The sequence below is a fragment of the Prionailurus bengalensis genome, chromosome D2 (genome assembly GCF_016509475.1).
Source record: "Prionailurus bengalensis isolate Pbe53 chromosome D2, Fcat_Pben_1.1_paternal_pri, whole genome shotgun sequence".
Classification (NCBI taxonomy): Eukaryota; Metazoa; Chordata; class Mammalia; order Carnivora; family Felidae; genus Prionailurus; species Prionailurus bengalensis.
The window spans coordinates 18,412,903-18,429,550 of record NC_057351.1 but is presented as its reverse complement, the minus strand read 5'-3'; the positions used below and the strand labels follow the sequence as shown (position 1 = coordinate 18,429,550).

The following is a 16,648-nucleotide window of genomic DNA, read 5'->3' as shown; positions in this document are numbered from 1 at the left end:
GTGCTGTGCCCAGTAGGGCTGCATTAATAAGCACGCTTGTAAATCTAACGGCGTGAAGTCAGCACAGCCGGTGTCCCCCGACAGATGGGCGCTGTGAGAGGCCCCAGCAGGGCTGCTGGTGACACATGGCAGCGTGAGGAAGAGGGTCACTGGTGAGCTCTCCCAGCTTACGTAGGTCAGACCTTGAGTTGCCCCTCATCATTTTGAGTCCATTCTCGTTATTCTCTAGAACAATAATCAAACATCTGGAGCTGATTTTTAAGACACGTAACGAAGAAACTTGATATAGATACGTACAACTATTGACCTTTTTGGGAAAATATTATTAGGTGTATCTGGTGTGAAGTTTCCTTGTTCTGAGAAATTGGAGGAGTCAGTCCTTGTAAGGAATTACTTCTCTTTGTGGTCCATGAGTCCAACAAAGAGTCCCAGCGTGGGTCGCCGTTGGAGATGGAACGCTGGGCTCCTGGTCTCCTCAGAAGGGTGCCTCTGACCACATCAGTTCATTTTGGACATTCTTACCGCTGTCACGTTAGTTCTTACCTCCGTCTGCTTCACTTGTTGTATTTTCTCTGTAGAGAATCACCTTCATTTTCTCTCCTTCCTTCCGTCTTTTTCTGTAGCTGCAAAACCGAGAGGCTTGTCGGGAGCAGACTGTGCCCCTGGCGGTGGTGGAGTCCATTTTGGACGTGCTCGCAGCCTTGCTGCGGCGGGGGGAGGGGACCATCGGCAACCCGCACCACGTCAGCCTGGCCTTCGGCATCCTGCTCACCGTGCCCTTGGACCACCTGAAGCCCCCTGAGTATGGGAGCATCTTCCTGAGGACGCACAACGTGCTCTTTTCCATCCTGCAGTGTCACCCGAAGGTGAGGAGGTGGGGCAGGGTGCCAGGCGGCAGAAAAGCAGCAAGGGAGAGCCCTACTGCGGGAGGACGATAAAAATGGTGACCTGCTAAGCGAGCTTCTGGGTTCCGGTACTTTCCAGGGACACAGTGGTTTCTCAGGCACAAAAATGTTGGATCTTCACACCAGGCTGTTTGAGTTTCATCTTTGTTGGGTCTGACGCTTGGAACGGCGTTTGTGTACTAGCTATTTAAGGAAGCTCGTTACGAACGATTCTCTTTTTGCAGGTCGCGTATCTAAATGTCACTCGCTTGCTTAGGTGTCTTTACAGGTTTGTGACTCAGATGGGTGTAGGGAGTGAGGCATCCGGAGTTCCAGTTTTATAGTATACCACCTTTGAAATTAAACTAAATGTCCCATGGAAAAGATTCCAGTTCAGCCGACCTGTACTGAACATTTGCTCTGTGTCTCACTTCACCCTTACAGCAAGCGTGTAAAGTAGGTGGGAGTTCATTCTATTGGTAAAGGAACTGAGGCTGGGAGCTGCTAAGGGATTTGGCCAAAGCCACCCAGCTGAGTCTAAATCTTAGCTACAGGATTATTGATTCTTTGGCCTGTGTTTTTCCCAGTGCACCAGTGCTAATACATGGGATGTGTGGGAACTTACAGATAAGCTGTGTACACATAGACACAGACACAGGCAAATATTTTTAAGTGTTTTCATGTCCTCGAGTTAGAGACCTGACAGCAATGTAGTTTTTTAAAAAAAGTTCTCTGGTAGACTAAGCACTCGTGACGTTGGGCCTTACTCCAGCCCTTCCCCACTGAACAATTGCCTTTGTCCCTGGCTGTCTTGTGAGCATTTTGTTTTAGATCTCTCTGCTGATGGTTAGATTTTTTTTTTATGTGACCGTATGACATGCACATAGTACAAATCAGTTATAAGCTGGAATTGCTGATCTCGCAAAAGATGTAGGATTCCATGCAGTTGATGAAAAGCAATATTAGAAAGCTGTGGGAACCTCCCGCGGAACCATTAACAAATGATCATGTAGCGGAATTAGACCATTTAATGAAAGGAGAAAATTGACAGGGATAACGGTGTGTCGCAATCAAGAGTGATGTGACCAATAATAGTAGCTCTCACTCACTGCCTTTGGGTTAGGGTGGGGGACGGGCCCACATGGTGCGTGACCACGCTGTCGGCCGTGTGCATGGTTGAGTTGACACAAGCACCAGGCTAGAGTCTGCGTAGGTGAATCTCAAGGGGATAGCATGAGGCCACCTCAGCCAGAGTGCCCAGCAGACTGGTCAGCAGCTGGTGCCACATTAAGCCAGGGTGTGAACTCAGTCTGGCTCTGGCTCCGTGTGCTTTTAATCAGTACGATAGAGGATTATGAGGGGTCCTTGGGAAGTTTGATGAAGCTCTGGAATACTTGTGCGAAAACGAGTTGTTTCTGAGCATGCTGTGAGGTCAGTAATTTGATGTGAAGAACGGGATGTTATGCTGTCAAGAATTTGGTTGGATAAATTAATGCCAAAGAAAAAAAATCCCAACACTTGATTCACTCTTGCTCATTCTAAGAATTCTGAGAAAAGAGCAGTGATGTCCCGCAGATCTTTGAAGCACTGTGGGGCACGGTCTGTATCTGCATTGTTCACAGCACTCACGGGCCACGCGTGTCCTGACCACTTGAAATGTGGCCTAGGAGCTGTAAGACTAGGAAATGAATTTTTATTTTGCTTCATTTAAGTAGTCTTATTCAGCGTAAGGTCGCTTTATGGGATAGTGTGTTGTTTTGATCACGATCTAAAAGTGGTTGAATATAGGGGTTCCTGGGTAGCTCAGTTGGTTAAGCATCCAACTCTTTTTTTTTTTTTTTAATTTTATTTTTTTTTAATTTACCTCCAAATTAGTTAGCATATAGTGCAACAATGATTTCAGGAGTAGATTCCTTAGTGCCCCTTGCCCATTTAGCCCATCCCTCCTCCCACAACCCCTCCAGTAACCCTCAGTTTGTTCTCATATTTGTGAGTCTCTTCTGTTTTGTCCCCCTCCCTGTTTTTATATTATTTTTGCTTCTCTTCCCTTGTGTTCATCTGTTCTGTGTCTTAAAGTCCTCATTTGAGTGAAGTCGTATGGCATTTATCTTTCTCTGACTTGACTCATTTTGCTTAGCATAATACCCTCTAGTTCCATCCACGGGATCCAACTCTTGATTTCAGCTCATCATGATCTCATGGTTGTGAGATCGAGGCCTGAGCTGGCTCTGTGCCTGCTTAAGATTCTCTCTGCCCTCTACCCCCTACCCTCAAAAAAAAGAAAAAAAAATTAAAATTTTTGTATCATTTTTCAAGATAACTTTCTAGCCAGACCTCTTGGTCACTAAAAAATGAGAAGTTTTGATCCTTATTTTAAATGGATTTGCTTTATGCCATCTCCTTCTAGTGCAGTTATATTTGAATATGTTGGCTGTTGTTTCTTCTTTTACCCGTTTCCAGGATGCATTAGTAACAGTTTACAATAACAGACACAGATTGAGCAAATTCTAAATGGTGATCACCCCATTAGACTCCTAAAGTTTTGAGGCACAGAAACCCTATCCCAAACCATTAAAACAAATGCTAAAGAGTCAAGTAAGGTGGGTGAGCAATTTCCCCGAAAGGAAGCAAAAAAGAGGTAGCCACACTCTTTTGAGCATCCTGATAGACACGGGTAAGAAGGAAATAAATCAGGGGCACCTGAGTGGCACAGTTGGTTAAGCATCCTACTTCGGCTCAGGTCATGATCTCACGGTTCATGAGTGCCAGTCCTGCTTTGGGTGAGCTTGAGCCCTGCTTTGCGCTCTGTCCTCTCTCCCCCTCTCTGTCTCTCTCCTTCTCTGTCTCTCTCCTTCTCTGTCTCTCTCCCTCTCTGTCTCTCTCCCTCTCTGTCTCTCTCCCTCTCTCTCTCCCTCTCTCTCTCCCTCTCTCCCTCTCTCTCCTTCTCTCTCTCCCTCTCTCTCTCCCTCTCTCTGTCCCTTCTTCCTGTCCCCTCACTCAGTTGTGTGCTCTGTCTCAAGAAACAAACAAAAAAGGAAATAAATATGAGCACCTTTAAAGTAGAACTTGAAATAAACAGTTACTTACATGTGTTTATATTCTTTTGTCTATTATTCCAGGTAATGCTGAAAGCCATCCCTTCTTTCTTGAACTGTTTTAATAGATTGGTGTTTTCAGTTATGCACGAAGGGAGGCAGAAAGACAAAGGTAAATGTCAAAGTAACAGTATCAGATACATGATTTCAAATGTGTTTATCTTGTGGTGTCTCTGGTTTCCTATGTTATTGAAAGTAAAACCACCAGGTTGAGTTAAAACTTTTTTTTAAATGTCTTGTCTTTGAGAGAGACAGAGTGTGAGTCGGGGAGGGGCAGAGAGAGAGGGAGACACAGAATCCAAAGCTGGCTCCAGGCTCTGAACTGTCGGCACAGAGCCCAGTGCGGGTCTTGAACTCACGAACCATGAGGTCATGACCTGAGCTGAAGTCGGACACTTAACTGTTGACTGAGCCCCCCAGGTGCCCCTCACCCAGTTGAGTTTAAATAAGAAACATTCAGATCACTAGATGAAGACCTCAAATAGTGTTTAAAAATTTCAAGCTGTCACTTTTATTTATTTATTTATTTATTTATTTATTTATTTATTTATTTATTTATTTATTTATTTATTGCTGTGTCCAAAGCAGTGAGTGCATTTGTGATTTAATTGAAATAGTTCTTTTTCTGGGAAAAAGAAAAGGATCTAGATTCAAGAAGTGTTTGCGGCCAGGGAGATGTAAAGTGAGTACAATCCCATTCTTGCCCTGGAGGAGTCCCCAGTTTTGATGGGGAGGCTGAAAAAGAACAGGCATTTACAGAGCTGCTCCATTTTATTAGAGGGATGAGGTCGGGCAGGTCACCGTTTCAGCTTGTCGTGGCAGGGCTGTGTTTGTTCGCTGCTGAAGCGAACTGCCACACGGTGACAGCACAAGTGACGTGTACAGCTTGTCGTCAGCCTTGAAGGTTGTTGGTTCTTGCTAACTTTCTCATTTGGGGGAGATTCTCATTATTTAAAAATTTGCATATAAATTGAGGCAGTCTGTATTGCGCTATTTCAAATTTGCATAGCGTGGAACAGCCTCCTCGCGTTCGAGGTGCTGCTAAGCACAAGGAGTGGGTACCTGGGGGAATGTTCTGGAACCACAAAAGAGGGCTCTCTACCTCAGGGTGTCAGGGAAGACCCTGGGGCCGCAGTTGTAGACGGACTAGGAACAAATGAGTGGTACTCAGCTCCTCTCCGTCCAGTGTGAGTCACTTGAATGGGTTCGTGGGTTCAGACTCGTAGATTTCAGTAACTGTTGAGAAGAGAGAAGAGGTCTGCTGGCATGTGATTCCCGAGCTTATTCTGCCTGGTTTTGAGATAAGTCGGTGGCATAACGAGGTGTGTGCTTTCTCCCAGCCTGGTGCGGAGCCACGTAATGTTGGGGTCGGTGTGATACTGTGAGAGTGTTTAGGAGCAGGATTGGGAAACAGGTTCCGTCTCCCGTGCTAGCCTTGGTCCGTTGGTGGTGGCTAACTGCGGCGCTGTGTCAGGGCCCCCGAAGTCATGATTGAGCACAGCAGGAAGAACCCCTGTTTTACTAGTGACATCTGCCTGCACAGGCGATGGGAAATGGCGGTGTCGGGAAGGCCCTGTCCCACCCCCGGCTGAGCACTGGGGGAGCAGAGCCCTGGGCACACACTGCCTCAGGCGTGCCCCGCGTGTGGTTGAAAATGTGTCCTTTGTCCTATGTTCTGAGGGGCGTGGGACATGGTCATGCGCGTGGCTCTGCCACGTCTGTGCTGGTGCGGCTCAGTGACCTCCCATCTCCCAAGACCCGGTTCTCGGATGTGCTCACAGATTAGCCAAGTAGAATTTTAACTACGTGCTCTGTTCTTGTTGGCATCCAATGAACTCTTTGCGATAACCACGCGTGAAATCTGTGGCTGAAATGATTCACGCCAGGTATTCACGTGAACTGGATGTGTACTGAGGTGTGGGAAAACAGGGAAGAAACGGTACGTAGTAGACATTCAAGTGCTTCATTAAAGTACGTTTGTGTTGAAGTGTCCAGTGAATGTTAGAAATTTACATAACTTGGGGGTACCTGTGCGGTTCAGTCGGTTAAGGGTCCAACTCTTGATTTCGGCTCAGGTCATGATCTCACAGCCATGGGATCAAGCCCCGCACTGGGCTCTGTGCTGACAGCGTGGAGCCTGCTTGAGATTCTCCCTCTCTGCCCCTCCCTCCCCCACTATGCGTGTATGTGTGCACGCCCTCATGCACTCTCTCTCCCTCTCTCTCAAACTTGAAGAAATTTACATAATTTCATAAAGTTACATTGTATCTACAAAAAACTCAAGATGTTTGCACATGTAAACAAGGTTTTAAAAAAGGCATTGTGCATTCTGAAACTCGAGTTTATTGAGTCGTAAAATATGTGTAACAAGCTGCATCTGTTTAAAGTATACAAATGAATGAGGTTTTGTTTTGAGAGAGAGAGTGCACACAAGTGGAGCAGGGGCAGAGAGAGGGAGGGAGAGCATCCCAAGTGGGCTTGACACGGGGCTCGATCCCACAAACTGTGAGATCATGACCTGGGCCAAAATCCAGAGTCAGACACTGAACCGACTAAGCCACCCAGGTGTCCTGAATGAGTTTTGATAGGTAAACACAATCAAAATACAGAGTATTTGCATCGTCCCCAGAACAGTCCTCTTGTAGACTATTCCTGCTCTGGCCTCTGCCCCTACCAACCACTGATCTGTTTGTCGCTGTAGATTTGTTCGCGGCTTCTAGAGTGTTATAAAAATGGGTATATTTCTTGTTGAATGGAAGTTGGGGAAGGTGTTCTGGCATGTGTTGGGGTTCCCCACCTGGCTCTATTGTGAAGGGCTGGGGGAGCGGGTGTGACCAGGGCCTTGGGGACATGGTAGGCTGTTAGAACGCTTGAGAGTAGTTTGTTAAGGCCTGGGGGTCCTGGCACCATAGGGTGGAAAGAACTAGGAAATCGAAAGTAAATCAGGGATGATAGGAAGATCTCTAGTAATGGTAGCTGAGTCTTATATCTATCTGCCTACACAATTTCTGAAACATAAGCAGGCAAAGGCATAATTAATTAAGCCATCTGATCTTTAAAATCGTGTGATGTCAAAACAGTGTTTTTTAAAGATAATTTTTCAATTTATACTTTACTTATAGATCTCCATCTCCTTTTTAAATACAATAGCAGTCAAATTTCATTCAAAAAATCTTGATTGTTCTACGCTTCTTAAAAAACAAACCCACATACTCTTGACTATGTTATGTGTTCTTTCCTTTATAATATAAATATTTGGATATATTGTCTCCCTCATTCTGTCTGCAAAATAAGCCAATTAAAGAGTCTTGGAAAAAAGGGAAGACTTGAATAATTTTCAGCTGTGTTAAATGTTTAACATTAGAAGGGTCAAAACGCCCGTGTTTTGGACTAATCCGGTTTGGAAACACTTTCCTTCCACAGGAAGCACAGATGGCCTGTCGGTGGTCCTAGAGTGTGCCCGCCTGGTGGCAAGGATGTACAGCCACATCGCGTCGCGGGCCGAAGAGTTCACGGTGTTCTCCCCCTTTATGGTGGCCCAGTATGTCATGGAGGTGCAGAAGGTAAACCGAGCTCACTCTTACCTGGTGCTTTCATTTGTAGTCCTTTGTAGAAGGGCTCCTCAACCACAGTGGCAAGCGACGTTTTGGCCTGACGGTCCCAAACCATCCGTGGTAGCGGGCTGACCTGCCTGTGTTCCGGGCGCAGCAGCACCCCTGCAGGGTGCCCGGGACCACCGAGTGAGGTGATGGTCAGAGGGCTGGCGTGTCTGGTACACAGAAGGCGCCCACTGACCGTCAGTTCTCCCCTCTCGCTTCGACACAAGCCGCGGGGCCTGTTTTGGTTAGTCTGTGGGGTAAACAAGGTGAAATAAATGCCTTCCAGGTTTAAGAACGGGAGCTCGCATAGGGCCAGGCTTCATGGTGATCAGGAAGAGGGGTCTCGGGACCCCCAGCAGTAGGAGTTCTCTTGGAGTGCATCGTGCATGTGAATCAGCTGCTCTCGGACACTCAGTGTAGAGACAGCGGCAGATGCGTTCAACTACGTCAAACAGAAATACTTTTGTCCTATTTCATCTGACTCTTTGACTCAATATTGTGGATGGTTCATTCATTGTTCAGCAGTGATCTCACTTTGGAACGTCAGTGTGTTATTTTCAAAATTCCACGAGGCCCTGTGTGACCCACGTGGTAAAGTTCACTACAGGACTTCGTATCGAACTGTATTTAAATGGAACGTCAGAGGCTTGAAGTCCAGTGTGTTTGCGTGTATATCTGTCTACTTTTGCAGGTGTAGATGTACATCTGTATTGTTTGTATTGCTTTCTATAGAATAGCCCCCCTTTGTAAGTCTTGTAAGAGTAACGTTAAAACCATTGGTAAACTTGTCACGTTAGAGATTTCTCGAGGGAGATGGGGTTGAATGAGCTTTCTCAGAAAATCTGGTGTTGTATCCGTTTTCATCTCGACCCCTTTTCAGGGCGAGTCTAATTATAAAAATAATTTTCAAACACACTAGCCTTACTCTCGGTGAGTGCAGATGCTTGTCATGTGGGTGGGCACTTGGGTTGGAGATGGGGTGTGGGTGGGGCGGACCCTGCAGGGTGCAGCCCGGCCCCGTGGGTGTGCACAGGGTCCCCCCCAGGCAGGGGAGGAGCGGTGACAACCTGGGAAGACCCTTTCAAGTCAGCCTTTGAGTGAGAGATGGGCTTCGGGTTTGGTTTCCTTGGAATTACTTGGCATTTTTATAGAATCTTCATATTTCCCAAATACCCAAGTCATTAATATGTAAGCTTTTGCGGAAAGAAAAGCTGGCATTATTTTCTGTTTCAGTGAAGAATAAAATGAGAGCTAGTAATATCGTGTAACTAAGGGCCAAGAAGGGAGGTGATGATTTGAACCCTTAAGTCACTAATTATTATTCTGAGATTTACTTTATGAGAAGTCTCTGATTTCCTGGCCTCATTACTCATGTCTAATTTATGCTTATCAGTTATTTTTTTATTTTTAATCTGGAAAGCCCAAGGCCTTGGGAATTCTCTAAGGCTGTAGCATCCTAGAATTCATTGGCAAGAGTCTACGTCTTATCTTTCATTTAGTTTTTATTTCAAGTAATGAAGAAAATATCCCATATGTATCCGAGGCTTCTACTGAGCACTGTAAATCTTTTCCAGACCAGAAAGACATTGGTAAGCTTAATTAAATGCTAGATAGCAGGTGCAGCTAAATGAGGAGAGGGTATGGGTGAAGACCTGACAGTGGTTAGGGCAGGTGACGTGGTGAGGGTGTGTCCGTGAGGACACACAGTGGTTCCTACAGATCTTGTACCCTCCGTGCAGTAATGTGTCACAGTGGGGATGTGCCAGGGAAATCACGGCCACTTTTCTCTTTTATCCATAGATCAAATTTACAGCTGTCTGTTTTGATAGCCTAGAGTAAATAGCTTGTACTGCCCATCCTGCATAAGGTCCTTTTATGCGATTTAGAGACCCGCGCATTCATAGGTCCGTGATCCTGGTGGAGTAGAAACTGACTTTCCCCCCCTTGTTTTATAAATAGGCTGTTTGAAACACAAAGATGCGAGGTGGTTGTGTCGGCTGGATGCTGCTGGCCTTCCTGTGACCCAGCAGAGCTGTGTGCCCCGTGCTGTCCTTTGACTATTGAGTCCCCATGCGAGGAGGCGGTGGAACTCACAGGACCTGGCCTCTGACTGCCGGAGTTCAGGTCTCAGTTCTGCCACTGGGACAGTTATTTCACTTTCTTTGCCTTTGGAGATAGAATTATTTGTTTAGTGACTGATGAGTAGATGAATAAATGAGCGGTGAACTTACAGGGGTCCACACCCAGCTGGTACGATTCAGGACTTGTTTTTTGCTTGTTTCGTTTTGTTTTTTCCTTCGTTCCCTAATACCTTCCAGTAAAATCACAGCTCCACCTTCTGTCCTTGAGTGGTTTTTTGGTTTTTTCTAATGTTTATTTAGTTTTGAGAGTGCGAGCAGGGGAGGGGCAGAGAGAAGGAGACACGGAATCCAAAGCAGACTCCAGGCTCCAGGCTCCGAGCTGTCAGTACAGAGCCTGATGTGGGGCTCAAACCCAGGAACCATGAGATCATGACCTGAGCTGAAGTTGGACGCTTAACCGACTGAGCCACCCAGGTGCCCCGGTCCTTGAATGTTCTTACCATCTGTAAACAGTAAGACTTAAGACAGAAAGTTTTTGAGCTATCGTGTGAAAATGACCGTAACTTTTGTCACCATCTTAGTGACAGAAACAAATTGCATCTTTAAATTTTTTTAATTAAATTTTTTTTTTAATGTTTATTCATTTTTGAGAGAGAGAGAGTGCGAGTGGGGGAAGGACAGAGAGGGAGGAAGCATCTGAAGCAGGCTCCAGGCTCTGAGCTGTCAGCACAGAGCCTGATGCGGGGCTTGAACCCACAGATCTTAAGACTGTGACCTGAGCCAAAGTCGGATACTTTTAATTGACTGAGCCACCCAGGCGCCCCACAGATTGCATCCCAGCGGTGGCTTTGGTGACTCAGACTTCCAGTTAATGCGGTGTATCCTCACCAGAAGCGACGTGTTTACGGTTTAACTCTCTTAGGCCATCAAGACATTTCTAAAGAATCTGCCAAATCCCAGACCTGTCTGCCAGAACCTTCCTGTTTGTTTTGGTTACAGCTCCTGGGGTATTCAGACTGTTGAGCACCAGGTTCAGCTGAAACCTGAGTGGGTGTGGCAGACGCGAGTAGAGCCTGGTCCCTTGGCCTGTTTGTCTAGACATTAGTCTGGACCTCTGATCTGAGGGTTTGTGTGCAACATCCGACGTAGCCAAGGTGGAGCCGACTGCCCAGCCTTCCTGCTGTGCCCCAGATTTTAGTTAACCCAGAAGTTCAGGGAAGAAAGGCCTTTCTAGGCTCAAGGACCGATCTGGCCATTCTGGGGATGTTAGAAATTTAGGTCCCATTGAGCTATTGTTGGTAGAAATAAAAAGATGCATTAGGTGTAATCATAAATCACATCTGATTTATTTGGATATGATGTGGTCTAATTAGTGACTTCGGCCTATCGCTGATCTGTTTGCAGCGCTTTGGAGCCTGCCCCCTACCCCTTGCCCCCCTGCCCCCCGGCTGCCCTGCTGTGTGTGCCGGGGGTGGGAGTGAGAGTCAGTCACGTAGTGAACATCGCTGCCGTTATCCCATCGTTAGCGTCGCTTCCAGTGTGATTGGTCAGGTTGAAGAATGTGGCACAATGTGCATGTGGCTCTTACAGGATTTTAAATTTAAGGATTCCAGTTTTTATATGCCCCGGTAGATATGTAGGTAGGCATCATTTACTGAATAGCAAAGCTACCTCTGTGATTCTGTGATGTTTTATTCCAGGTTTTTGTCACTTGAGTTGGCTTTTATTTCCCTAAAATACAAACTTTTTTTAAGATACGAATACTTATGTGCAAAATGTTGCCCCCACGTTGGGGGCCGAAGTGGAAATTGCTGCTAGGGTAGGGCTGTCCGAGGGCTTGTTCTCTGTGTGTTTGCTCTGACGGAGGGGCGTGTCCTCCTTTTCCAGGTCACCTTGTATCCGGCGGTGAAAGATCTCCTGCAGGAGGGCATTTACCTGATCCTGGACCTCTGCATTGAGCCAGACGTCCAGTTCCTGCGGGTCTCACTGCAGCCGGGAGTGAGAGACATCTTTAAGGAGCTGTACAACGATTATGCGAAGTACCACAAGGCGAAACACGAAGGCGAGAGAAGATACGCCGCCTGAAGCTGTGTTCCGAAGTGCTGCCAGTGTTCCTGTGCGGCGGCTTTGGCCCTCTGCTCTGAAAGAGTTGGACAACGAAAGACTTCAGACGTCCTAATTTGTAATGCTGAGATAATGTGGGTTTGTGTAATACACACTCTACAGCCATGTTTTGCAAACTGAATATTTTTTTAACGTGTCTTTTTATGCAGTATGTATTGCTGTGGAATCCTGATAATTGACCCTGGAATAAGGCGAATTTAATAAAAAATGGTCATTGTGGATGTTCCAAATGTGGTTCTTGTCTCTGTCGTCTAGGGGGTTGATGTCTGTTCTCCCCACTGGACACTATGTAGGTACATGGCTGCGTAATTAAGTCCCAGGTAAATATCATCGCCTTTTATGTTCTTCGGGTAACTTGGGAAGTATTCTTGAACTGTCCCTTGATCTACCTTCCCTCGGAGTATACCTTCTGATGGAGCCGGGAAATGTCAGAGCTTCGAGACCCGGCGTTAGTGGAGGCGCCTGCCCCGAGTGGGGGTGGTCAGCCTGTGTCACGGGCATGGACCTCTCCAGGGCTCCCTTCTTCCGCCTGCTCTTCCTGCTTCCGCTCTCTGAAGTTTCTTCTAGAATTTTCTTTTTCTGTTCAGTCTAAGAAATACTCTTAATCGTCTTCTTAAGGTACTTAAGCAATATATTTTATTGTGGCTACCTCAGAAAAGAAAAAGAAAAAAATTTAGAACATTCCTAGTATCGGCTACACAGACAGTACGTGTCATCGTGAGTACCTTGTTTTCATCCCTGTGCGTCTATCTAGATGTTCGTGTAAGTAAATATATAGTTGCCAAATTGGATCCTAAATACAATTTTGTTTTGTTTTAGTTACCTCGCTTTTTCCCTATTGCAGTAACATCTTTGGGTCTATGAAGACATTTGACACACTTTTTCATGGCTACATAGTAGTCCTTTGAGTAGATACAGTTGTTTAACTTAATAAATCTTCCCTGGTTAGACATCAGGATCTTTCTAAACTTCCTTTTACAGATGGTGCTTGCAACTGACTCTTTCCTTCTGTCGTTACTTCCGTAAGATGATCTCCCATAGTTGTATTGTTGGTCAAAACGTCCTATCCAGGTTTTGTTTTTGTTTTTGCTTTGTTTTATTTAGTTTTTTAAATATTTTTTTAATGCTTGTTTATTTTTGAGAGAAAGAATGAGCAGGGGAGGGGCAGAGAGAGAAGGAAGACAGAGGATCCAAAGAAGGCTCTGCACTGACAGAGAGCCCAATGCAGGGCTTGAACTCACGAACCCTAAAATCATGACGTGAGCTGAAGTCGGATGCTTAACCAACTGAGACACCCAGGTGCCCCATAAAAAAAAAAAAAAAAAAAAAAAAATCCTATTCATGGGCACCTGGGTGGCTCAGTCGATTAAGTGTTCGACTTCAGCTCAGGTCATGATCTTTTGGTCCGTAGGCTCGAGCCCCGCGTTGGGCTCTGTGCTGACAGCTTGGAGCCTGAAGCCTGCTTCAGATTCTGTGTCTCCCTGTCTCTCTGCCCCTACCCCACTCATGCTCTGTCTCGCAAAAACAAATAGACATTAAAAAAATTTTTTTTTGAATCCTATTCACTTTTAAAGATTTATATAAATATTACCAAACTGCCTTCCAGAAAGTGTACTGATTTATTTTCTTACTAGTGAATCAAGTTTAATGTAATTGATTTTCTTGGTTTTATGCTTCCTTGATAGAGATACGTTATTTTCTCTTCAATTTCTTTAGCTACCAAGAGCTTATACATTTTTCATATTTACCGTTTTTATTTTTTATATAGACCATGTTTATGTAATTATGTTTCTTATGTAATATTAGCCTGTTTCTCAATTGGGATATTTGCTTTTTTTTTTTTCTTACTATCTTGGTGGAATTTCTATTGGAATTCTCCTGAAATACAGACTTAAATTATTTGAAGGTCATCCCTAAACAAAAGGCTGCTTTTTCTAGCACATATGATTGGAACAGACATTATAAAGTGGAGTTTTGGGGCTACCTGTGAGAAACAGCTCACTTTTCCTGCCCCAGATTTGATTTTTTGTCTCTTGCGTTGGCTGACTGAGTTGGGGAGATGATTCTGCTTTGTATGCTGCATGCTTTATCCACTTCCTTCCCTCTGTCTAGACAGCGTGTGTAGAGGCTTCTAAGCTCTGGTAACCAGAAGTGGATTCAGGTGGCTTGGCATCTTTTTGCTTAATGCTCTCTATTGATGAAATTTTGTTTCCGTGCCCAATTCCCTGCAGGAACCTCTAACTCTAAGAGAGGTTGGTGGCGTGATTTCTGGTTCACACCTGGAGCTGATGCGTTGGCGCAAGCAGGTGACCTTTCAAGGACACAGGCTGTAAATGAAGCTGGAATTAAAACCATGTTCTTGCTTTTACCGTTTTGGTCACGTGCCCAGATAGGAGGGTCGCTGGATTCAGAATTCCCTCACGAAGTTGTACCTATTATTTTTCTCTGCCAGCTGTTCACAGAGGCCGGAGATGAGCAGTAATTGTTTCTCTCCTAACGCTGGGAATGTTCGCGGAGTGCGGGCCAAGGCGGAGCAGTTCCTCCGGCGTCCTCACGGTGGCACTGCGGGCCGCAACTCCAGGCCGTGCGCTGCTGTGAACCAAGCCTGGAGACGCCTGTATGTGAAGCGCTCACTGCCTTGCAGGAAGGGGAATGAGGAAAAGAAGGCTGAACCCCGCGGCCTTCCCGCACAGTTCCAACATGCTGCCTCGGCAGGATGCCTGTTCCTGAGAAACGCTGTCCCCCTTCCTCACCGTCGTCGCTCGGGGACTGCCGTAAAACGTCGACACGGAGCCAGCAGTCACGTAACCGTGATCCTTCCAGGGGGTGGTCACAGGGGTGGGAAGCAAAGGAAAGAAGCGCAGGGGCTGGCAGGAGGAGGCCATCCTGGAGGTGACGTTTCAGCTGATACCTGCCCGAGATGAGGGGCCAACCAGTTGAAGGGCAGGGCCCTTTAAGGAGGCCTGCTCTGAATTCTCTTGTCAGATGTTTGGGCAGAGACAAGGCCCCCGAGGGGAGGGGCAGATGTGGGGGGAGTTGGAAGGGTTAGATGTGGGGGGGCTCTGCCTGGGAGGTGACTTCGCAGGAGCCGCCGTGGACGGTGGCACCTCAGGCGGCCCAAAAGGAGACACAGCCTTGACCTTGACCACTACCCAGGCCCCACAGTGGGTAGGTCTTCACAGCCTGTCTTCCTCTCCGGCTTCCTGAAATGTGGACCTTCCACGTCATCTCCCCCTCCTTGCTTGCCCCACCCTCCCTGCTGCTCCTTTGCGGAAACTGCCCGATGCCGTGGAAGGGTGTGAAGGCTTAAGAAGAAAAGACACGTCAGGGAGGGTGTGTGTGCACCTGGAAGGGATCTGGGGTGAGTCTTCCAAACAGTTCACAGAGGTGACTGACCTATTGCCAAGGTGCCAGGCTACAGCCCCGTCTCTCGCGTCTGATGAGCTCACATCCCTGTGCTTGGAGTCTCGTAAGATCCACCGCCGAGGCAGCAGCTGAGTCAGGGCTTGAGTCGTTGTTCCCCGTTGTGTCTTCTGTCTTCTCAACACTCTTACTTTTTCTTGTTCGTTCCTCTTCCCTTTCTGAGGGGCTCAAGCTTCTCTATTCCTTTAACGGCTCTTCCTCTCCTGCTCAGCCTGTAGGTGATTATTGTCACTCTTCATGGGTGTCACGTGTGTCCCCCTGGGCCAGGGGGCCGCAGGAATGTCTTGTCCCCAGGGTTGTTGCAGACACTGTTCTGCATCAGCCCTTTCCACTGCACCCGGTTTCGCCCCTTGTTTCCTCCTGGCTTCCTCTGTAGCCCCAGCATCCACGCGGAACACCCTTCCGACACTCTGGCCCTCACATTTCCGGGGGCCTCCGCTTCTGCTCTCCTTCAGCATCCGTCTCCCCAAGGCTCCCCTCACTCCAAGGACCAGTGTGTCCTCCCCCTCTGTACCACCTGGTCTCAGCCTGTCTGCCCTGTTGTCGCCCCACCCAGCTTCTTCCCTGTGGCCACTGTGTCACCATGCCCGTGTTCCCATTCCTGCATCTGGCGGCTCCCTCCTTTGGCTGTTGTGACTTTGTCAAGCTCCAGAGATGTCCCTGGTTATCCCACTGCTTCCTCCGCTCCAAGGGGGCAAGCTCTGTGGCTAGAGAAGGTAATAGAATCCTGGTGATGATTCGCCATAAAATCTCCTCTCTCCTCAGCTGCGTCCACCTGTTTGAAGGAAAATATTTTTTTTTTTTTTAGAGGAAAGCATTTTTTTTAATGTTTATTTCTTTTTGAGAGAGAGAGAGAGCACGAGTGGAGGAGAGGCAGAGACAGAGAGAGAGAGAAAATCTGAAGCAGGCTCCAGGCTTTAAGCTATTAGCATAGAGCCCGATGTGGGGCCCGAACTCGAGGACTGAGAGATCACGACCTGAGCCAAAGTCGGATGCTCAACTGACTGAGCCACCCAGACGCCCTGCGCCCCCCTCCTTGTTTTTAATCAGAGGGAGAAGCGTCTGTGAGATGTTATGATTTAGTGGTGATTGGATAATTGTAATGGTTTTAGTACAAAGTTCCGGTTGATTGTGTAACATAAATGTTACAGATGAGAGAAGGAGGTCTGGAACAGGCTCTGTAACAGACACAACCGATGTGATGAGGCAGGGTTTTCATTTCAAAGGGGGCCTGAGGGACGTGACTCAGCACCAGCCACACCACACGCAGTGGGACCAGGCTCACCCGGTGTGTGGGTGGGGTGAGAGACACATTCAGAAAAATAGGACCATGGAAGATCCTCCTGGGAATGCCTGGCCAGATGCCCCACTGGCGATACACCCCCAGAGGAAGAGTCCTGAGGGAACCCACACCAATAAATGAGCAGGGATGTACCGGTGTC

The 16,648-nt window shown here is 47.0% G+C and overlaps 1 protein-coding gene across 1 annotated transcript in view; it reads left to right on the top strand.

Moving 5' to 3' along the window:
- URB2 (URB2 ribosome biogenesis homolog) overlaps window positions 1–12,013 on the top strand; it is a 28,089-nt gene extending 16,076 nt beyond the window's left edge. The window contains 4 exon segments of the mRNA XM_043596344.1: window positions 624–866; window positions 4,004–4,091; window positions 7,403–7,542; window positions 11,547–12,013. Coding sequence (XP_043452279.1) covers window positions 624–866; window positions 4,004–4,091; window positions 7,403–7,542; window positions 11,547–11,744 — 669 coding nt within the window. The 3' untranslated portion in view covers window positions 11,745–12,013.
- The last annotated feature ends 4,635 nt before the right edge of the window (window positions 12,014–16,648 follow it).